The 16758-nt window shown below is 37.1% G+C and overlaps 1 protein-coding gene across 1 annotated transcript in view; it reads left to right on the plus strand.

The window, feature by feature from the left end:
- The window catches only part of ADGRV1 (adhesion G protein-coupled receptor V1), a 520998-nt gene that overhangs the window by 152061 nt on the left and 352179 nt on the right, over positions 1-16758 (plus strand). The window contains exons 61-68 of the mRNA XM_029215616.1: positions 734-851; positions 2689-2812; positions 9899-10037; positions 10210-10395; positions 10663-10895; positions 13065-13213; positions 15257-15458; positions 15976-16195. Coding sequence (XP_029071449.1) covers positions 734-851; positions 2689-2812; positions 9899-10037; positions 10210-10395; positions 10663-10895; positions 13065-13213; positions 15257-15458; positions 15976-16195 — 1371 coding nt within the window. The remainder of the gene's footprint in view (positions 1-733; positions 852-2688; positions 2813-9898; positions 10038-10209; positions 10396-10662; positions 10896-13064; positions 13214-15256; positions 15459-15975; positions 16196-16758) is intronic.

The following is a 16758-nucleotide window of genomic DNA, read 5'->3' on the forward strand; positions in this document are numbered from 1 at the left end:
TCTCAAAGAAGAGATGCGATTATGGAACTAAGATGTACATAAGAAGCAATAAACAGCAGAATTCAAACTGTAGAAAATTAATCAGTGATGCATAGGACAAATTTGAGGGTTTTTTATCAGTATACAGAGGAGGCGGTGAAGATAAAAGTGATTTCTGTCACGGTTATGTCTCGAAGTATTAAGCTGGTTGTCTTCTATATATTTGCTTTTCCTTATTCTTTCTCTTCCAGCCTACACTGAAAACTTAGCCCATGTTCCAAGAAATTACTGAGCTAAGTTTAAGCCAAGAGAGGGAAGGAATAATAGTGAAAATGCTTGAGATCAACACCTATGGAAGGAATGGGAAGGAAGCAGGAGTGGGTAGAGGGCAAGGAGTAAAAATGGGTAGTAGAAAGATAACCTTTATAAGTATTAGACCTATGATGTTCATCTATTTACATCATGCTATGACCATTTAATTCTAAGTGATCGAACTTTCAATGGTTGAAAATTTTCAGGAAATTTAAAAGTTGTGTTAACATGTCCCCCCCTTTTTCCTATTACGAACCTTAATCGGATTTATGCTCAGAGCTAATTTTTACATAGTAATTCTCTGTAGCAGAAACTCATAATTCTAGGGCACAGAAAGGACACACTTTAAAAAATGCTTATGAACATAAATGTTATTCTGCTAATGAGAATTCGAAACTTCGGTCAATCTGGAAAATGTGTTATTCCTCCTCATTTGATGTAGACTGAGTTCCAGAAGACCATTGTGTTGCACACACTTCAAGACGCCATGTGGGAGGAGGACAGGAGTTTCACCATTCAGCTGGTACCAGTTGATGAGGTAGAAATATCTCCAATAAAAGGTAAGAGAAATCGACATTTTTGGAAAAAAAGTAGATTTTTAGAAAAATGTAACCAGATACTCAATAGTTACAAAGATAGGTAGTATTAGTTTTTATAATTCCTAAAACATTTTCTAAATCATAAAGATGTTATTTCCTACTTGTATAACAGCTAAAGACTTTTTAAAGCTAAAATTACCATACCCAATGTTGGTAAGGTCATACGCCAAAGACTTCATACTACTTAGCTGTGTGATTTTTTAAAAGATAAAGATGTTTGTTTTAGCAGTGTTTATAAAGTAAAATATGAAAGCTTCTTAAATGATCCTACAGTAGGAGACTGGTTAAATGTAACAGAATACTATGCAACTATTCAAAACATGTGGCAGAAAAAGCCTTACTTACATTAAAATTAAGAACAGTTCATTACATGGATAATTGTTACATTAATAAAATAGGCTTTGTAACAACATGTTCAGTGTAATCCCGTTTTTGTCACGTGCATGTCATAAACATGTTTGGAATTATTTATTTGAAATGTTGATAGTTGTTTTTGATTACCTATATTTTCTACACCTACTTACAATGATCACATTACTTTTCTAATAAAATGTTATTTTAAAACTTAGCATCTTATTATGTCTCTTTCAGCCTATCTATTGCCTATTTTGACCAGAAAGTAATTACTTAGATTTTGACATTTCAGAAACAGGCATCATAATTCTCACTTGCCTATCGTCCATGTGAAAATTTGTTTCTTCGGTCTGGAGAGAAAGGATTACTGGATCTAAAATGGTTTCATTATAGTACAAATAGTAATAACCATAAAAAATGGCCCAGCAACTTTGATATGAAAGCTTAGTTACTGTTGCATGTCCTTTTTTGCCATCAAGAACTTCATCCTATGCAAGGGTTCGTGGTCAAAGAAGCAGAATTCCGTGGCTAAGGAAATTCGCAGAATTGTAGAGTATTGTGTACTGTCACCTATGAAATAACCTAGGGTAGTTATTCCTTTTGCATTTATATCTAGAGTACTTCCAGCAAGCATTTGAGGGAATCATATCTTTGCATTATATTCTTCCATAAGTCTTAAGTCAGCTCAGTTGTCTACATCGTGTTAAATGTCAGGGTTGATATTATATAGACTAATTAGACGCAAGAACAAGAATATACCAGTGGATCAAGGTAAATCATTTGTTAATATAAAAAATTCATAATATATTTCTAACTGTGATATACTTGCACTTGACAAACCACTCTTGATCCCATTAATCCATTGCCAAAGAAAGTGATAGTATAGTAATCCAATCCTTTATGTGTGCTTCTGCAAACAATTTTATTTAAGTTACTGCTAAATTATGATATGAATACTCAAATTACTTGATATGGTTTTTATTTCAATTTTAGTAGGAACACTTAGAAGCAAATGGCAGAGTCAGAAAATTAAAAATAAAAAAGGGCCCCCAAGAATTCTAGTTTTTGCTACATAGCTAATACATACAGCCACATAACCCATTTCAGTGAGCTACAAAATGGTTACTGTAGAAGTGGATTAATGCACATGGTAGAAGAGTACTTACTTATCATGGGAGTGATAGTGGAAGTACTGCCCACTTTATCCCTTTCATTAAAACGTGATCTTGGGCAAGTCATTTGCCTTAGTGTCTTCAATGCCTCTATGTGCTTAAATGTCTGCGCTGGTAAAATGAGGATAATATTAGTACCTAACTTATATGATTGTCATGAGGACTAACTCACAAGATTAGTATATGTAAAGCCCTTAGAACATTGCCAGGCATGTACTAAGTGAATCCATGTGTTTTCTACATAAGTGGTATATATATCATCTTCAACTCAGGTAGCGCATCAATAATCATTCGAGGAGATAAGGGAATGTCAGGAGAAGTTGGGATAGCTCCATCATCTAGGCACGTCCTCATTGGGGAACCCACAGCAAAATATAATGGTACTGCTATCATCAGGTAAGGGTTTTCTAATTTTTGTTTGCCTAGGTGAGGGTTTTGAAGTTTTATTTAAATAATTAGTATTATTAATTAAATACATTGTTCTGAATACAGACATATTCTTCAGGCATTGTCTTTTTATATATTTGTAAAATCCTGTGGAGAGTAGAACATATTTTTGATAAAAACTGAAGGTATGTTTTGAGTTATCTTGACGTTAGATCATGAGAAGTTTTCTTTTCTTTTTTTTTTTAACACCTTTATTGGAGTATAATTGCTTTACAATGGTGTGTTAGTTTCTGCTGTATAACAAAGTGAATCAGCTATACATATGCATATATCCCCATATCTCCTCCCACTTGTGTCTCCCTCCCACCCTCCCTATCCCACCCCTCTAGGTGGACGCAAAGCACCGAGCTGATCTCCCTGTGCTATGCGGCTGCTTCCTGCTAGCCATCTATTTTACATTTGGTAGTGTTTATATGTCCATGCCACTCTCACACGTCGTCCCAGCTTACCCTTCCTACTCCCCAGGTCCTCAAGTCCGTTCTCTATATCTGCATCTTTATTTCTGTTCTACCCCTAGGTTCTTCAGAACCTTTTTTTTTTTTTTTAGATTCCATATATATATATATATGTGTGTGTGTGTTAGCATATGGTATTTGTTTTTCTCTTTCTGACTTACTTCACTCTGTATGACAGTCTCAAGGTCCATCCACCTCACTACAAATAACTCAATTTCGTTTATTTTAATGGCTGAGTAATATTCCATTGTATATATGTGCCACACCTCCTTTATCCATACATCTGTTGATGGACACTTAGGTTGCTTCCATGTCCTGGCTATTGTAAATAGAGCTGCATTGAACATTGTGGTACATGACTCTTTTTGAAGTATGGTTTTCTCAGGGTATATGATCAGTAGTGGGATTGCTGGGTCGTATGGTAGTTCTATTTTTAGTTTTTCGAGGAACCTCCATGCTGTTCTCCATAGTGGCTGTATCAATTTACATTCCCACCAACAGTGCAAGAGGGTTCCTTTTTCTCCACACCCTCTCCAGCATTTATTGTTTGTAGATTTTTTTGATGTTGGCCATTCTGACTGGTGTGAGTTGATACCTCATTGTAGTTTTGATTTGCATTTCTCTAATGATTAGTGATGTTGAGCATCCTTTCATGTGTTTGTTGGCAATCTGTATATCTTCTTGGGAGAAATGTCTGTTTAGGTCTTCTGCCCATTTTTGGATTTGGTTGATTGTTTTTTTGATATAGAGCTGCATGAGCTACTTGTGTATTTTAGAGATTAATCCTTTGTCTGTTGCTTCGTTTGCAAATATTTTCTCCTATTCTGAGGGTTGTCTTTTTGTCTTGTTTATGGTTTCCTTTGCTGTGCAAAAGCTTTTAAATTTCATTAGGTACCATTTGTTTATTTTTTTTTTATTTCCATTTCTCTAGGATGTGGGTCAGAAAGGATCTTGCTGTGATTTATGTCATGCAGTGTTCTGCCTATGTTTTCCTCTAAGAGTTTTATAGTATCTGGCCTTACATTTAACTCTTTTATCCATTTTATTTTTGTGTATGGTGTTAGAGAGTGTTCTAATTTCATTCTTTACATGTAGCTGTCCAGTTTTCCCAGCACCACTTATTGAAGAGGCTTTCTTTTTTCCATTGTATATTCTTGCCTCCTTTATCAAAAATAAGGTGACCATATGTGCATGGGTTTATCTCTGGGTTTTCTATCCTGTTCCATTGATCTATATTTCTGTTTTTGTGGCACTACCATACTGTCTTGATTACTGAAGCTTTGTAGTATAGTCTGAAGTCCAGAGCCTGTTTCCTCCAGCTCCTTTATCTTTCACAAGATTGCTTTGGCAATTCGGGGTCTGTTGTGTCTCCATACAAATTCTAAGATTTTTTGTTCTACTTCTGTAAAAAATGCCATTGGTAATTTGGTAGGGATTGCATTGAATCTGTAGACTGCTTTGTGTTGTATAGTCATTTTTGCAATTGTTGCTTCTTCCAATCCAAGAACATGGTATATCTCTCCATCTGTTTGTATCATCTTTAATTTCTTTCATCAGTGTTTTATAGTTTTCTGTATACATGTCTTTTGTCTCCCTTGGTAGGTTTATTCCTAAGTATTTTATTCTTTTTAATGCAGTGGTAAATGGGAGTGTTTCCTTAATTTCTCTTTCAGATTTTTCATCATTAGTGTATAGGAATGCAAGAGATTTCTGTGCATTAATTTTGTATCCTGCTACTTTAACAAATCCATTGATTAGCTCTAGTAGTTTTCTGGCAGCATCTTTAGGATTCTCTATGTATACTATCATGTTGTCTGTAAACAGTGACAGTTTTACTTCTCCTTTTCCAATTTGTATTCCTTTTATTTCTTTTTCTTCTCTGATTGCCATGGCTAGGACTTCCTAAACTATGTTGAATAATAGTGGTGAGAGTGGATATCCTTGTCTTGTTCCTGATCTTAGAGGAAATGCTTTCAGTTTTTCACCATTGAGAATGATGCTTGCTGTGGGTTTGTAGTATATGGCCTTTATTATGTTGTGGTAGGTTCCCTCTATGCCCACTTTCTGGAGACTTTTTATCATAACTGGGTGTTGAATTTTGTCAAAAGCTTTTTCTGCATCTATTGTGATGGTCATATGGTTTTTATTCTTCAGTTTGTTAACATGGTGTTTCACATTGATTGATTTGCATGTACTGAAGAATCCTTGCATCCCTGGGATAAATCCCACTTGATCATGGTGTATGATCCTTTTAATGTGTTGTTGGATTCTATTTGATAGTATTTCGTTGAGGATTTTTGCATCTATATTCATCAGTGATATTGGTCTGTAATTTTCTTTTTCTGTAGTATCTTTGTCTGATTTTGGTATCAGGGTGATGGTGGCCTCATAGAATGAGTTTGGGAGTGTTCCTTCCTCCACAATTTTTTGGAGGAGTTTGAGAAGGATGGGTGATAGCTTTTCTCTAAATGTTTTGATAGAATTCACCTGTGAAGCCATCTGGTCCTGGACTTTTGTTTGTTGGAAGCTTTTTAATCACAGTTTCAATTTCATTACTTGTGATTGGTCTGTTCATATTTTCTATTTCTTCCTGGTTCAGTCTTGGAAAGTTATACCTTTCTAAGAATTTGTCCAGTTCTTCCAGGTTGTCCATTTTATTGGCATAGAGTTGCTTGTAGTAGTCTCTTAGGATGCTTTGTATTTCTTCAGTGTCTGTTGTAACTTCTCTTTTCTCAGTTCTAATTTTATTGATTTGAGTCCTCTCCCTTGTTTTCTTGATGAGTCTGGCTAATGGTTTATCAATTTTGTTTATCTTCTCAAAGAACCAGCTTTTAGTTTTATTGACCTTTGCTATTGCCTTCTTTGTTTCTATTTCATTTATTTCTGCTCTGATCTGTATGATTTCTTTCCTTCTACTAACTTTGGGTTTTGTTTGTTCTTCTTTCTCTAATTCCTTTAGGTGTAAGCTTAGATTGTTTATTTGAAATTTTCTTGTTTCTTGTGGTAGGCTTGTAATGCTATAAACTTCCTGCTTAGAACAGTTTTTGCTGCATCCAACAGGTTTTGGATTGTCATGTTTTCATTGTCATTTCTGTCTAGGTATTTTTTGATTTCCTGTTTGATTTCTTCAGTATCTCTTGGCTATTTAGTAACATATTGATTAGCCTCCATGTGTTTGTGTTTCTCATGTTTTTTTCCCTGTAATTGATTTCTAATCTCATAGCGTTGTGGCCAGAAAAGATGCTTGATATGATTTCAGTTTTCTTAAATTTACTGTGGCTTGATTTGTGACCCAAGATGTGATCTATCCTGGAGAATGTTCCATGTGCACTTGAGAAGAAAGTATAATCTGCTGGTTTTGGATGGAATGTCCTATAAATATCAATTAAGTCCATCTTGTTTAATGTATCATTAAAAGCTTGTGTTTCCTTGTTTACTTTCATTTTGGATGATCTGTCCATTGGTGAGAGTGGGGTGTTAAAGTCCCCTACTATGATTGTGTTACTGTTGATTCCCCCTTTTATTGCTGTTAGTATTTGCCTTATGTATTGAGGTGCTTCTATGTTGGGTGCATGAATATTTACAATTGTTATATCTTCTTCTTGGTTTGCTCCCTTGATCATTATGTAGTGTCCTTCTTTGTCTCTTGTAGTAGTCTTTGTTTTAAAGTCTATTTTGTCTGATATGAGAATTGGCGACTCCAGCTTTCTTTTGATTTCCATTTGCATGGAATATCTTTTTCCATCCCCTCACTTTCAGTCTGTATGTTTTCCTAGGTCTGAAGTGGGTGTCTTGTAGACAGCATATGTATGGGTCTTGTTTTTGTATCCATTCAGCCAGTCTATGTCTTTTGGTTGGAGCATTTAATCCTTTTACTTTTAAGGTACTTATCAATATGTATGTTCCAAACAATTTTCTTAATTGTTTTGGGTTTGTTATTGTAAGTCTTTTCCTTCTCTTGTGTTTCCTGCATAGAGAGGTTCCTTTGCATTTTTTGTAGAACTGGTTTGGTGGTGCTGAATTGTCTTAGCTTTTGCTTATCTGTAAAGATTTTAATTTCTCCATCGAATCTGAGTGAGATCCTTGTTCGGTAGAGTAATCTTGGTTGTAGGCTATTCCCTTTTATCACTTTAAATATGTCCTGCCACTCCCTTCTGTCATGCAGAGTTTCTGTTGAAAGATCCGCTGTTAACCTTGTGGGGATTCCCTTGTGTGTGAATTGTTGCTTTTCCCTTGCTGCTTTTAATATTTTTTCTTTGTATTTAATTTTTGATAGTTTTATTAATATGTGTCTTGGTGTGTTTCTCCTTGGATTTGTCTTGTATGGGACTCTGAGCTTACTGGACTTGATTGACTATTTCTTTCCCCATATTGGGGAAGTTTTCAACTATAATCTCTTCAAATATTTCTCAGTCCCTTATTTTTTCTCTTCTTCCTCTGGGACCCCTAGAATTCGAATGTTGGTGCATTTAATGTTGTCCCAGAGATCTCTGAGACTGTTCTCAATTCTTTTCATTCTTTTTCTTTATTCTGCTCTGCGGTAGTTATTTCCACTATGTAGAATGTTCCTCTGCCTCAGGTATTCTGCTCTTGATTCCTTCCAGTGTATTTTTTGATTAACTATTTCCTTTCCCATATTAGGGAAGTTTTCAACTATTATCTCTTCAAATATTTTCTCAGTCCCTTTCTTTTCCTCTTCTTCTTCTGGGAACCCTATAATTCGAATGTTGGTGCGTTTAATGTTGTCCCAGAGGTCTCTGAGACTGTCCTCAGTTCTTTTCATTCTTTTTTCCTTATTCTGCTCTGCAGTAGTTATTTCCACTATTTTATCTACCAGGTCACTTATCTGTTCTTCTGCCTCAGTTATTCTTCTATTGATCCCTTCTAGAGAATTTTTAATTTCAATTATTGTGTTGTTCATCATTGTTTGTTTGCTCTTTAGTTCTTCTAGGTCCTTGTTAAACATTTCTTGTATTTTGTCTCTTCTATTTCCAAGATTTTGGATCATCTTTACTATCATTATTCTGAATTCTTTTTCAGGTAGCCTGCCTATTTCCTCTTCATTTATTAGGTCTGGTGGGTTTTTACCTTGCTCCATTCATATGTTGTGTGTTTCTCTCTCTTCTTATTTTGCTTAACTTACTGTGTTTGGGGTCTCCTTTTCGCAGGCTGCAGGTTCGTAGTTCCCGTTGTTTTTGGTGTCTGCCCCCAGTGGCTAAGGTTGGTTCAGTGGGTTGTGTAGGCTTCTTGGTGGAGGGGACTAGTGCCTGTGTTCTGGTGGATGAGGCTGGATCTTGTCTTTCTGGTGGGCAGGACTGCATCTGATGGTTTGTTTTGGGGTGTCTGTGACCTTATTATGAGTTTAGGCAGCATCTCTCCTAATGGGTGGGGTTGTGTTCCTGTCTTGCTAGTTGTATGGCATAGGGTGTCCAGCACTGTAGCTTGCTGGTCGATGAGTGGAGCTGGTTCTTAGCATTGAAATGGATGGAGATCTCTGGGAGAGCTTTCGCTGTTTGATATTACATGAGGTCAGGAGGTCTCTGGTGGACCAGTGTCCTGAACTCGGCTCTCCCACCTCAGAGGCTCAGGCCTGATACCCAGCCGGAGCACCAAGAGCCTGTCAGCCACCCAGCTTTTTTAAAAAATGCTACTTTAAGGTCCCTCTACCTCTTTCTTTGCGGAATGGGAGTGTGTACCTTCTGCCTTCTGCCTTGGACCTGTTAGTGTTGGAGGGTCTCCTGCAGAGGTGGAGGGGTGGCTGTGGCTCCCCGTGGGGACAAGGACACTTGCAGCAGTAATTCTGGGTAGTACTCCTTGGTGTGAGCCCTCCCATAGTCCACCATTATCCCCGCCAAAGAGCTGGGTAGGCCATGAGAAGGTTTCTGACTGTTTTTTCGATGATTTGCACAACCCCATGCCAAGGAGAGCACACTGAGTAACATCAAGAAATCTGTGCTTTCAGCCCTGTTCTGTCACTAACCATGTAAAATAGGAGTTACTTCATCTCTTTAAGCTTGTGTGCCTCAGCTCCAGAATCATTCCTTCAAAAATCATCTGGATCAAAGATTTGATGATTCTGATTGTTCTAAAATTAGGACCTATTATTTAACTAGGGTAGTATGATCATAGGCAGTTTTGTTTATCATAAATTTTCTCATGAGGAATGAGATAGCAGTTATCAATAAAGTAGCTGAATTTGTGTCAGAACTTTATCTTTTTGGTAGTTTTTTCATTAGCATTGCATGTGTGAAGTGTTTACTGTTCTTTATTTGTATTTTGTATCTTGTGTAGTAAGTGAAAAGTCCATACATGCTTTTTTTTTATTCCTTTAAACCTTCTACTTTTAGTGTTCAGCTTTTCCTAATATTCTTGTCAAGCAGATTTACACAAGCTCAGTATTTTGGGTGTTACTGTCTTGGAATTGAAAGACTTTTTTTGCTTTATAGTTGATAGATAGGGTTATTGAAATTCATAATATTCTTGAAATAATTGAAAATTGTTTATTTTTGAAGGATAGAGCAAATATTTAGGAAAAGCTCTTTTCAATCAAAATGAAATATACATTTGTGTGTTGTTGTAGCCTCGTTCGTGGCCCCGCGATTTCTGGGGAGGTCACAGTGTACTGGAGGATATTCCCTCCTTCCATGGGGGAATTTGCTGAAACTTCAGGAAAACTAACAATGCGAGATGGACAGTCTGCGGCAATTGTAGTGTTACAGGTATCAGTATTACTGATTGCTGTTATGCCCTTTGCTGTGTGTGTGTGTGGTTGGGGGGTGGGGTGGTGGGAGGTGGTCAGTACTACAGAGTTCGTTGTTTTGCTTATATGATAGATATATTTTTTTAAATGTTCAGATTCTACTGCTCATGGCTCTTTCTGTCCTTCTCTAGGCTTTGAATGATGACATTCCTGAGGAAAAGTGTTTCTATGAGTTTCAGCTCACTGGAGTCAGCGACGGGGGGGTATGGCGTGAAGCCAGCAGCACTGCCAGCATCACAGTGGTGGCTAGTGACTTTCCCTATGGACGATTCGCCTTTTCACAAGAACAACTTCGGGTGTCAGAGGAAGTGCAAAAGGTGGAGCATGAAATGCTTAAAATCTTAAATATCATTTTTATTTTTTATATCGTGAGTGATCTTTAAAATGTGTTTCTCTGTTCATATTCCAAAGTGTTCACAAACTGATTAATGTGTTCCTGATATCATTTTAACGTAGAATTTATATACTTTGATAAATTTACATGTAACTTCGACATAATCCTGGTAAATAGGATTAGAGACACTCAAAATTAAGTCTTGTCTGGTAGAGTACTCATCCAAAATAAAAAACTGCTTCTTGCATAGGTTAACCTCACAATCATCCGTTCGGGTGGCTCTTTTGGCCCCGTGAGGCTCTGGTTTGAGGCTGTGAGTGGGACAGCCGAGGCCGGCGTGGATTTCATCCCTCCACCAGGGCAGCTCCTCTTTGAAGCGAGGGAGACGGTGAAAAGTGTGCACATTGAAATCCTTGATGACAGCCTTCCTGAAGGCCCTGAGGAATTTTCCCTAGTGATTACAAAGGTGGAACTCCTGGGAAGGTAAAGTAAAAGAGAAAGATAGGAAAAAGGAAACAAAACAGAGGAAAGGATGAGTGAAAGCTAGGTTGTGCAGGGATTAATACTGAACTGACTATAAAACAGTCTTTCCCTGCTTTGTCTCACATTTATGTGACACTAGACCAGGACAGTGGTGGTAAAGACTGTTAATTATACAGTGTTCGAGAATAAAATGTTTTCCTGAAAATTGAAAGTATGTGTTTCTGTTGTGTGAAGTCACTCTGGGCAGCAGGGGAATCGAACATGGTGTGGGCTTGTAGTAATTTGGTGAGGAAAGAGAGGAGCTGTTCTCTAGGTCAAAGGTCAGCTGGTGGGGCAGATTTTGGTTCCTCCATCTCTGTCTCTACACCAGGGAACAGGCTGGACTGAGAGATTTCTTTCCTTGATGTCTCTGAAGGCTGTACAATATTGTCTTCTTTGTGATGAATGAGGTAGATGTTTGCCCAATGGCATTTTTAAAGCAGGGGAGAAAATTTTGAGTAAAAGATGGTTGGTAGTTAATGCACCATGTTTTCATTGAAAATCAAGAGTTAACCATATTGAGTCCCTCTCATTCTCTGATTTAGTGCAGCGACTTGATTAACAAGGGTGGGAAACACGTGTTGCATGATGAAATAGATGGAATACTTACAGGTTAAGTGGCTCAAGAAGCACCTCTGTACCTATGGCTTACATACAACCTTCAACTGGAATAATGTTTGCACTTAGATATGTCCTAAAGGAAGTTTACTTGTGCATGCAATGAAAATGCTTTTGCATTTGTGATATTAATGCAATGCTTTAAAGCTTTTTTTAACTAAAATATTTCACTGAATGACTTAGGCAGAGTGTATATCATTCCCCCGGGAAAAATTATTGTGGGCTCACTAACACTTCAACTCTTAAATTTCCCAGGTATGATTCTGTGTCTGACGATGGGAATGAATTTGTACTTATATTAAATGTATTAAAACTTGAGATGGTCACTGACTGTTTTAATTAAGTGAGTGAAGTTTGGTAAATGTAGCTCATTATGTGTGAGATTATATCTGTGTTTTTGACTAAGTGGGGCTTGAGGCATTTGTCCTTGCTGCTGCCCTTTAAAAAAGGCAATTCCTACTTAAGCTGAATTCTGAGGAAACAAGTTTTTCTTCCAGATAAATTTCTAGGCTTCCTTTGATCTGAAAAGGAGAGTAGTATAAACCCAATTTGCCTAGTTGCTAGAAAGTTTACTGGCTTGATATTCAGTTACGGTAAGCAGCTAAACCACGATCCATCTCAGACTACTGATAACGGTTTCTCTTATCATTTAATGTTTTAACCCCCAGTTTTCTAATTTTGTCTTGTATATAATCTAATTAATGAGCGTTCAACCTTTCCAAACTAGGTAGGTTAAAAATACTAGGTAAATAGAATTTGGGAATTGAAGGAAGGACTAAAATGGTTTAGTGCCATCTTTTTTGGTAGCTTCAGGAATTAAAGCGATGTAAAACCCAGGAAGTCAAAACTTTTATTTGATGGGAGTAATAGCAATCTTTAAAAGAGACTTTCTCAGCAGAAATACATTGCTAGACAAGTAAACTACCATCTATATGAAAGAATAGAGGCATTGATTTAATTGATATTCACAGAAACTGGAATATTTTCTTGAATCTTGATGGTTTAGCTTAAAATTTCTTTAGTGGCATGACACTCATTATATCCTTAAAGTAACTCTCTCTTCCATAAAAAAAATAAATAAAGTAACCCTCTCAACCTAACACTGTAGATCTCTAACCAAGCTGGTTTCCATCTTTGAGTGCACTACAATTTAATGTACATTCCCTTCCGTGACCCATTACTGTAGTATGTGTTCAGCAGTAAATTCCTAGCCCCAGAGGTTCATTTTCCAACTTCTTCCCAATTTCCTAATAGTTTTATTATCTTTTCCTATTGCCTAAGTTTAATAACTTTATATTAGTTTTGGTTTTATGCAGGCGGTGATAATTGGGAACAGCACAGAAATATATTTCAAACATCATTTCAGAAAAGAAAAGTATTTTCGTGTTGGGATCTTTAAAAGGATGAAAAAGCTTAATAGGACTAAATTATAGGAGCTAATAGGACCCTTCTTCAATTCATGCTAAACAATTATACTCAATTTATTTTATTTATTTTTTATGACTCTGAAAGAGGGTATGATTTTACCATCCAAGAAAATGGACTTCAGGTGGATCAACCTCCTGAAATCGGAGACATCTCCATTGTCCGAATCATCATAATGAAAAATGATAACGCAGAGGGAATCATTGAATTTGACCCAAGTTATACTGCCTTTGAAGGTAGGTTCAGTAACGTTACTTATAAATTTACCACCAATTTCTGAATTAGAGTACCTCAGCACGACATTGTCAGTTTGAATTGCTGTATGCAGATTTTCCTGATTTGGGGTGTGTGCATGTGTGTGTGCGTGCATGTGTGTGTACACATGTATACACCTTTGTATGTATTTATATATGCCTTTATATATATTTACATATTTATTTTAAAAATATATTTTGAGTTACCTTTGGGCAGTCTTGAGTCTCACTTTTGTTTGGCAAAGTGGAATGGTTGGGAATAAGGCATTTAGAGAAATTATGTTTAACTTTAAGATTGTTGAAATGTTTATATTTCGAACACTTATATTTCTGATTTATGTAATGCTTAATTTCCTTTGTGATTAGAAATCAGTGAATATTCACTTCCTAATGAATAATCACCTTTGAAATATTTTACTGGACCGCAGGTGCAGGTAGTATCTGGACTCCTAATCATGCTTTCTTGAAACAGTTTCTAATAGCAGCTTGCCTTATCTTGCCAATTCTCCCCTCTTGTAGAAGCAGAACGCAGAATATATGGTTATATTTCCTCCTGGTAGAAGGAGGTGGCTGCTTTTTCTGATTTTATTCAAAAGCAGAATATGAATATACCTTTCAAAATAAACATGGTATCTTCTTGTTGCAATTAATTTATTGGCTTCATTGCCTCCGTCAAATTCTTTCATTATCTAGCCATTTTTAAAGTTCATCAGAAATCACTTTAGGAGTTGATTTGTATTGACTTCATGGGTAAAGTCCTGGAAAACATCACCATTTTGTGAACTTCAGTCTACAGCAAGTAAAAAAAGGCTGCATTTTTACACCAGCAGAAAAATGGGACTTGGATCTTTTTTGTTCACTGATTTCTGTTTGATTCACTATCTTTGGGGATATTTGGGACAATGCATTTATAATTACAATGTAAGTTCAGTACTATTTAGCCCTGGCTAGTGTGAACTCTATTAAATGATATTTTAATATACATATGTTAGCATAGCTGAAGAAGAAATAAAATATGAATAGAATTTTTAAGTTGAAATCAAGCACTGAGGAAGCATTTTCAGATTTACAAGTAGATTTCATAGGAACTGAAAATGTAACAGAATCATCTTTATATCTGGAGTTTTCAAACACTCATATGATATAAATAACATACACCTTAGTTTTTATATTACTGATGTTTCAGTTAAATATGCAGAAACAATCCAGAATGGTTTCCTTTTTTTTTTTTTTTTTTTTTTTTTTGTGGTACGCGGGCCTTTCACTGTTGTGGCCTCTCCCTTTGCGGAGCACAGGCTCCGGACGCGCAGGCTCAGCGGCCATGGCTCACGGGCCCAGCCGCTCCGTGGCATGTGGGATCTTCCCGGACCGGGGCACGAACCCGTGTCCCCTGCATCGGCAGGCGGACTCTCAACCACTGCGCCACCAGGGAAGCCCCCCAGAATGGTTTCCTTTGAGTACACATATTTTAAGTGTTTTTTGTGCTCATCTAGCATTGTCAAAAAAGCAAGGGTTATTTATTTATATGTGGCACACAGAGAAAGAATGGCTATGCTAATGATTAAATCGATTATTTAAATTCTAACTTACACTGCTCACTATAATTTTCAACTTGTGACATACTATAGTTCTCCTAAAAAAAATAAGTCATGACATTTTCACTAATTGTTTTTTGTGTGTGGTACGCGGGCCTTTCACCGCTGTGGCCTCTCCCATTGCAGAGCACAGGCTCCGGATGCGCAGGCTCAGCGGCCATGGCTCACGGGCCCAGCTGCTCCGCGGCATGTGGGATTTTCCCGGACCGGGGCACGAACCCGTGTCCCCTGCATCGGCAGGCGGACTCTCAACCACTGTGCCACCAGGGAAGCCCTCACTAATTGTTTTTTAAAGCAATAAATGAACTGCGGAAAAATTGAGTGCTTGTGTTGTACTGTTATATTTAATTGTCATGTTTGATTTGACTGAATCTTATAAAAGTCACTTGCTTTGTCTGGCGTACCAATTAATTTCAAATTCCTGTTACAGTGGAGGAGGACGTAGGGATGATCATGATTCCAGTGGTGAGGCTTCATGGCACTTACGGCCGTGTGACAGCTGATGTCATCTCTCAGAGCTCTTCTGCAGTTCCTGGTGGTGTTGATTATGTACTGCATGGTAGTTCAGTCACCTTTCAGCATGGGCAGAGCTTAAGTTTTATAAATGTTTCCATCATTGATGACGATGAAAGGTAAAACTACTTAGTGATATTGGAAATAACATGGGCATATGTAAAGCATGAGTATTGTGCTCCAGTCCTTACCTATGTTTTGCACTGATAATAGAATTTTAGATTATACTTGTACCCATTGAAAAATGAGTGAGAAACTTTAGGAGGTGCTGAGATAGGGAAAAAGGGATTGGGAGTCCATTGTGATTGTGCCTCACTTTTTCTCAAACAGAAGAAGAAATAATAATTTTTATTCTTCTAGATTTGAAAAGTCTAATCAGAATGTGGAAACACCCTGCAGATCACTTCCTTAATGCATTAAGCAATTAAAAAGAGGGGAAGAAAGTCTAATAACTATCCCAGTTTATGTAATATTGAAGTGATCATTTGTGCTTTTAGCTAAGCACCCTCTTCTTACCACTTGGTGTGTGACTACTGTGCCTTGAATATGTATGACCAATTTTGAAAATGACTATTTGGATTTTAGAAGCATTTTAATATGTTTAGACTCACAGAATTGCTCCTTCTTGCTATGCAGTGAATTTGAGGAGCCCATTGAAATCCTGCTCATTGGAGCTACTGGTGGAGCGGTCCTTGGGCGCCACCTAGTGTGCAGAATCACGATTGCCAAGAGTGACTCTCCCTTTGGTGTAGTAAGATTTCTCAATCAAAGCAAAATTTCTGTTCCTAATCCCAATTCTACAATGATTTTACCCTTGATGCTGGAGCGGACTGGAGGACTCTTGGGAGAGATTCAGGTAGAGTTATTCTTCCCATGATTTAAAAAATAATTTGGATTGATAGATATGGTGTTGGATTTTCTTATTCCTCAAATATAGTCATTTATTTATTCACAGTCAGTAATACTTATTAATTACCTAGTAGGTATAAAGCAGCTTCTAAAATCCTTTGAAGTACATAAAAATGCATAAGGCATATAGCTGTCCTCAGGACACTCTTGAGAGAAAGTTAAAAATTAAATGAAGGATTCTGGTAAAAGTCAACAAGTATTTGTAGAGGGCTTTCCATGTACCAGACCCTGAGAACGCACTGGTGAACAAGACAGACTTCATCTCTGTTCTCATAAAGTTTTCAAACAATAAACAAAAAAATGAAAAGAAAATGATCTGATAACACTAAGTTTTTCGCAGGAATGTAAAATCAGGAGACACAATCATAAGTGACCTGCTGGCCACTGTTGATTGGATGGTAAGGGTGTGATATTAAAGCTGAAAGATGATAAGAAAGAGGTGCTCAAGTAATTGTTAGAGGGATGAGCATTTGGGCAGAGGGATTAGCTAGTGCAGATCTACAAGCCTGG

The sequence above is a fragment of the Monodon monoceros genome, unplaced genomic scaffold, assembly GCF_005190385.1.
Source record: "Monodon monoceros isolate NGI ecotype Baffin Bay Population unplaced genomic scaffold, NGI_Narwhal_1 Super_Scaffold_12, whole genome shotgun sequence".
Taxonomy (NCBI): Eukaryota; Metazoa; Chordata; class Mammalia; order Artiodactyla; family Monodontidae; genus Monodon; species Monodon monoceros.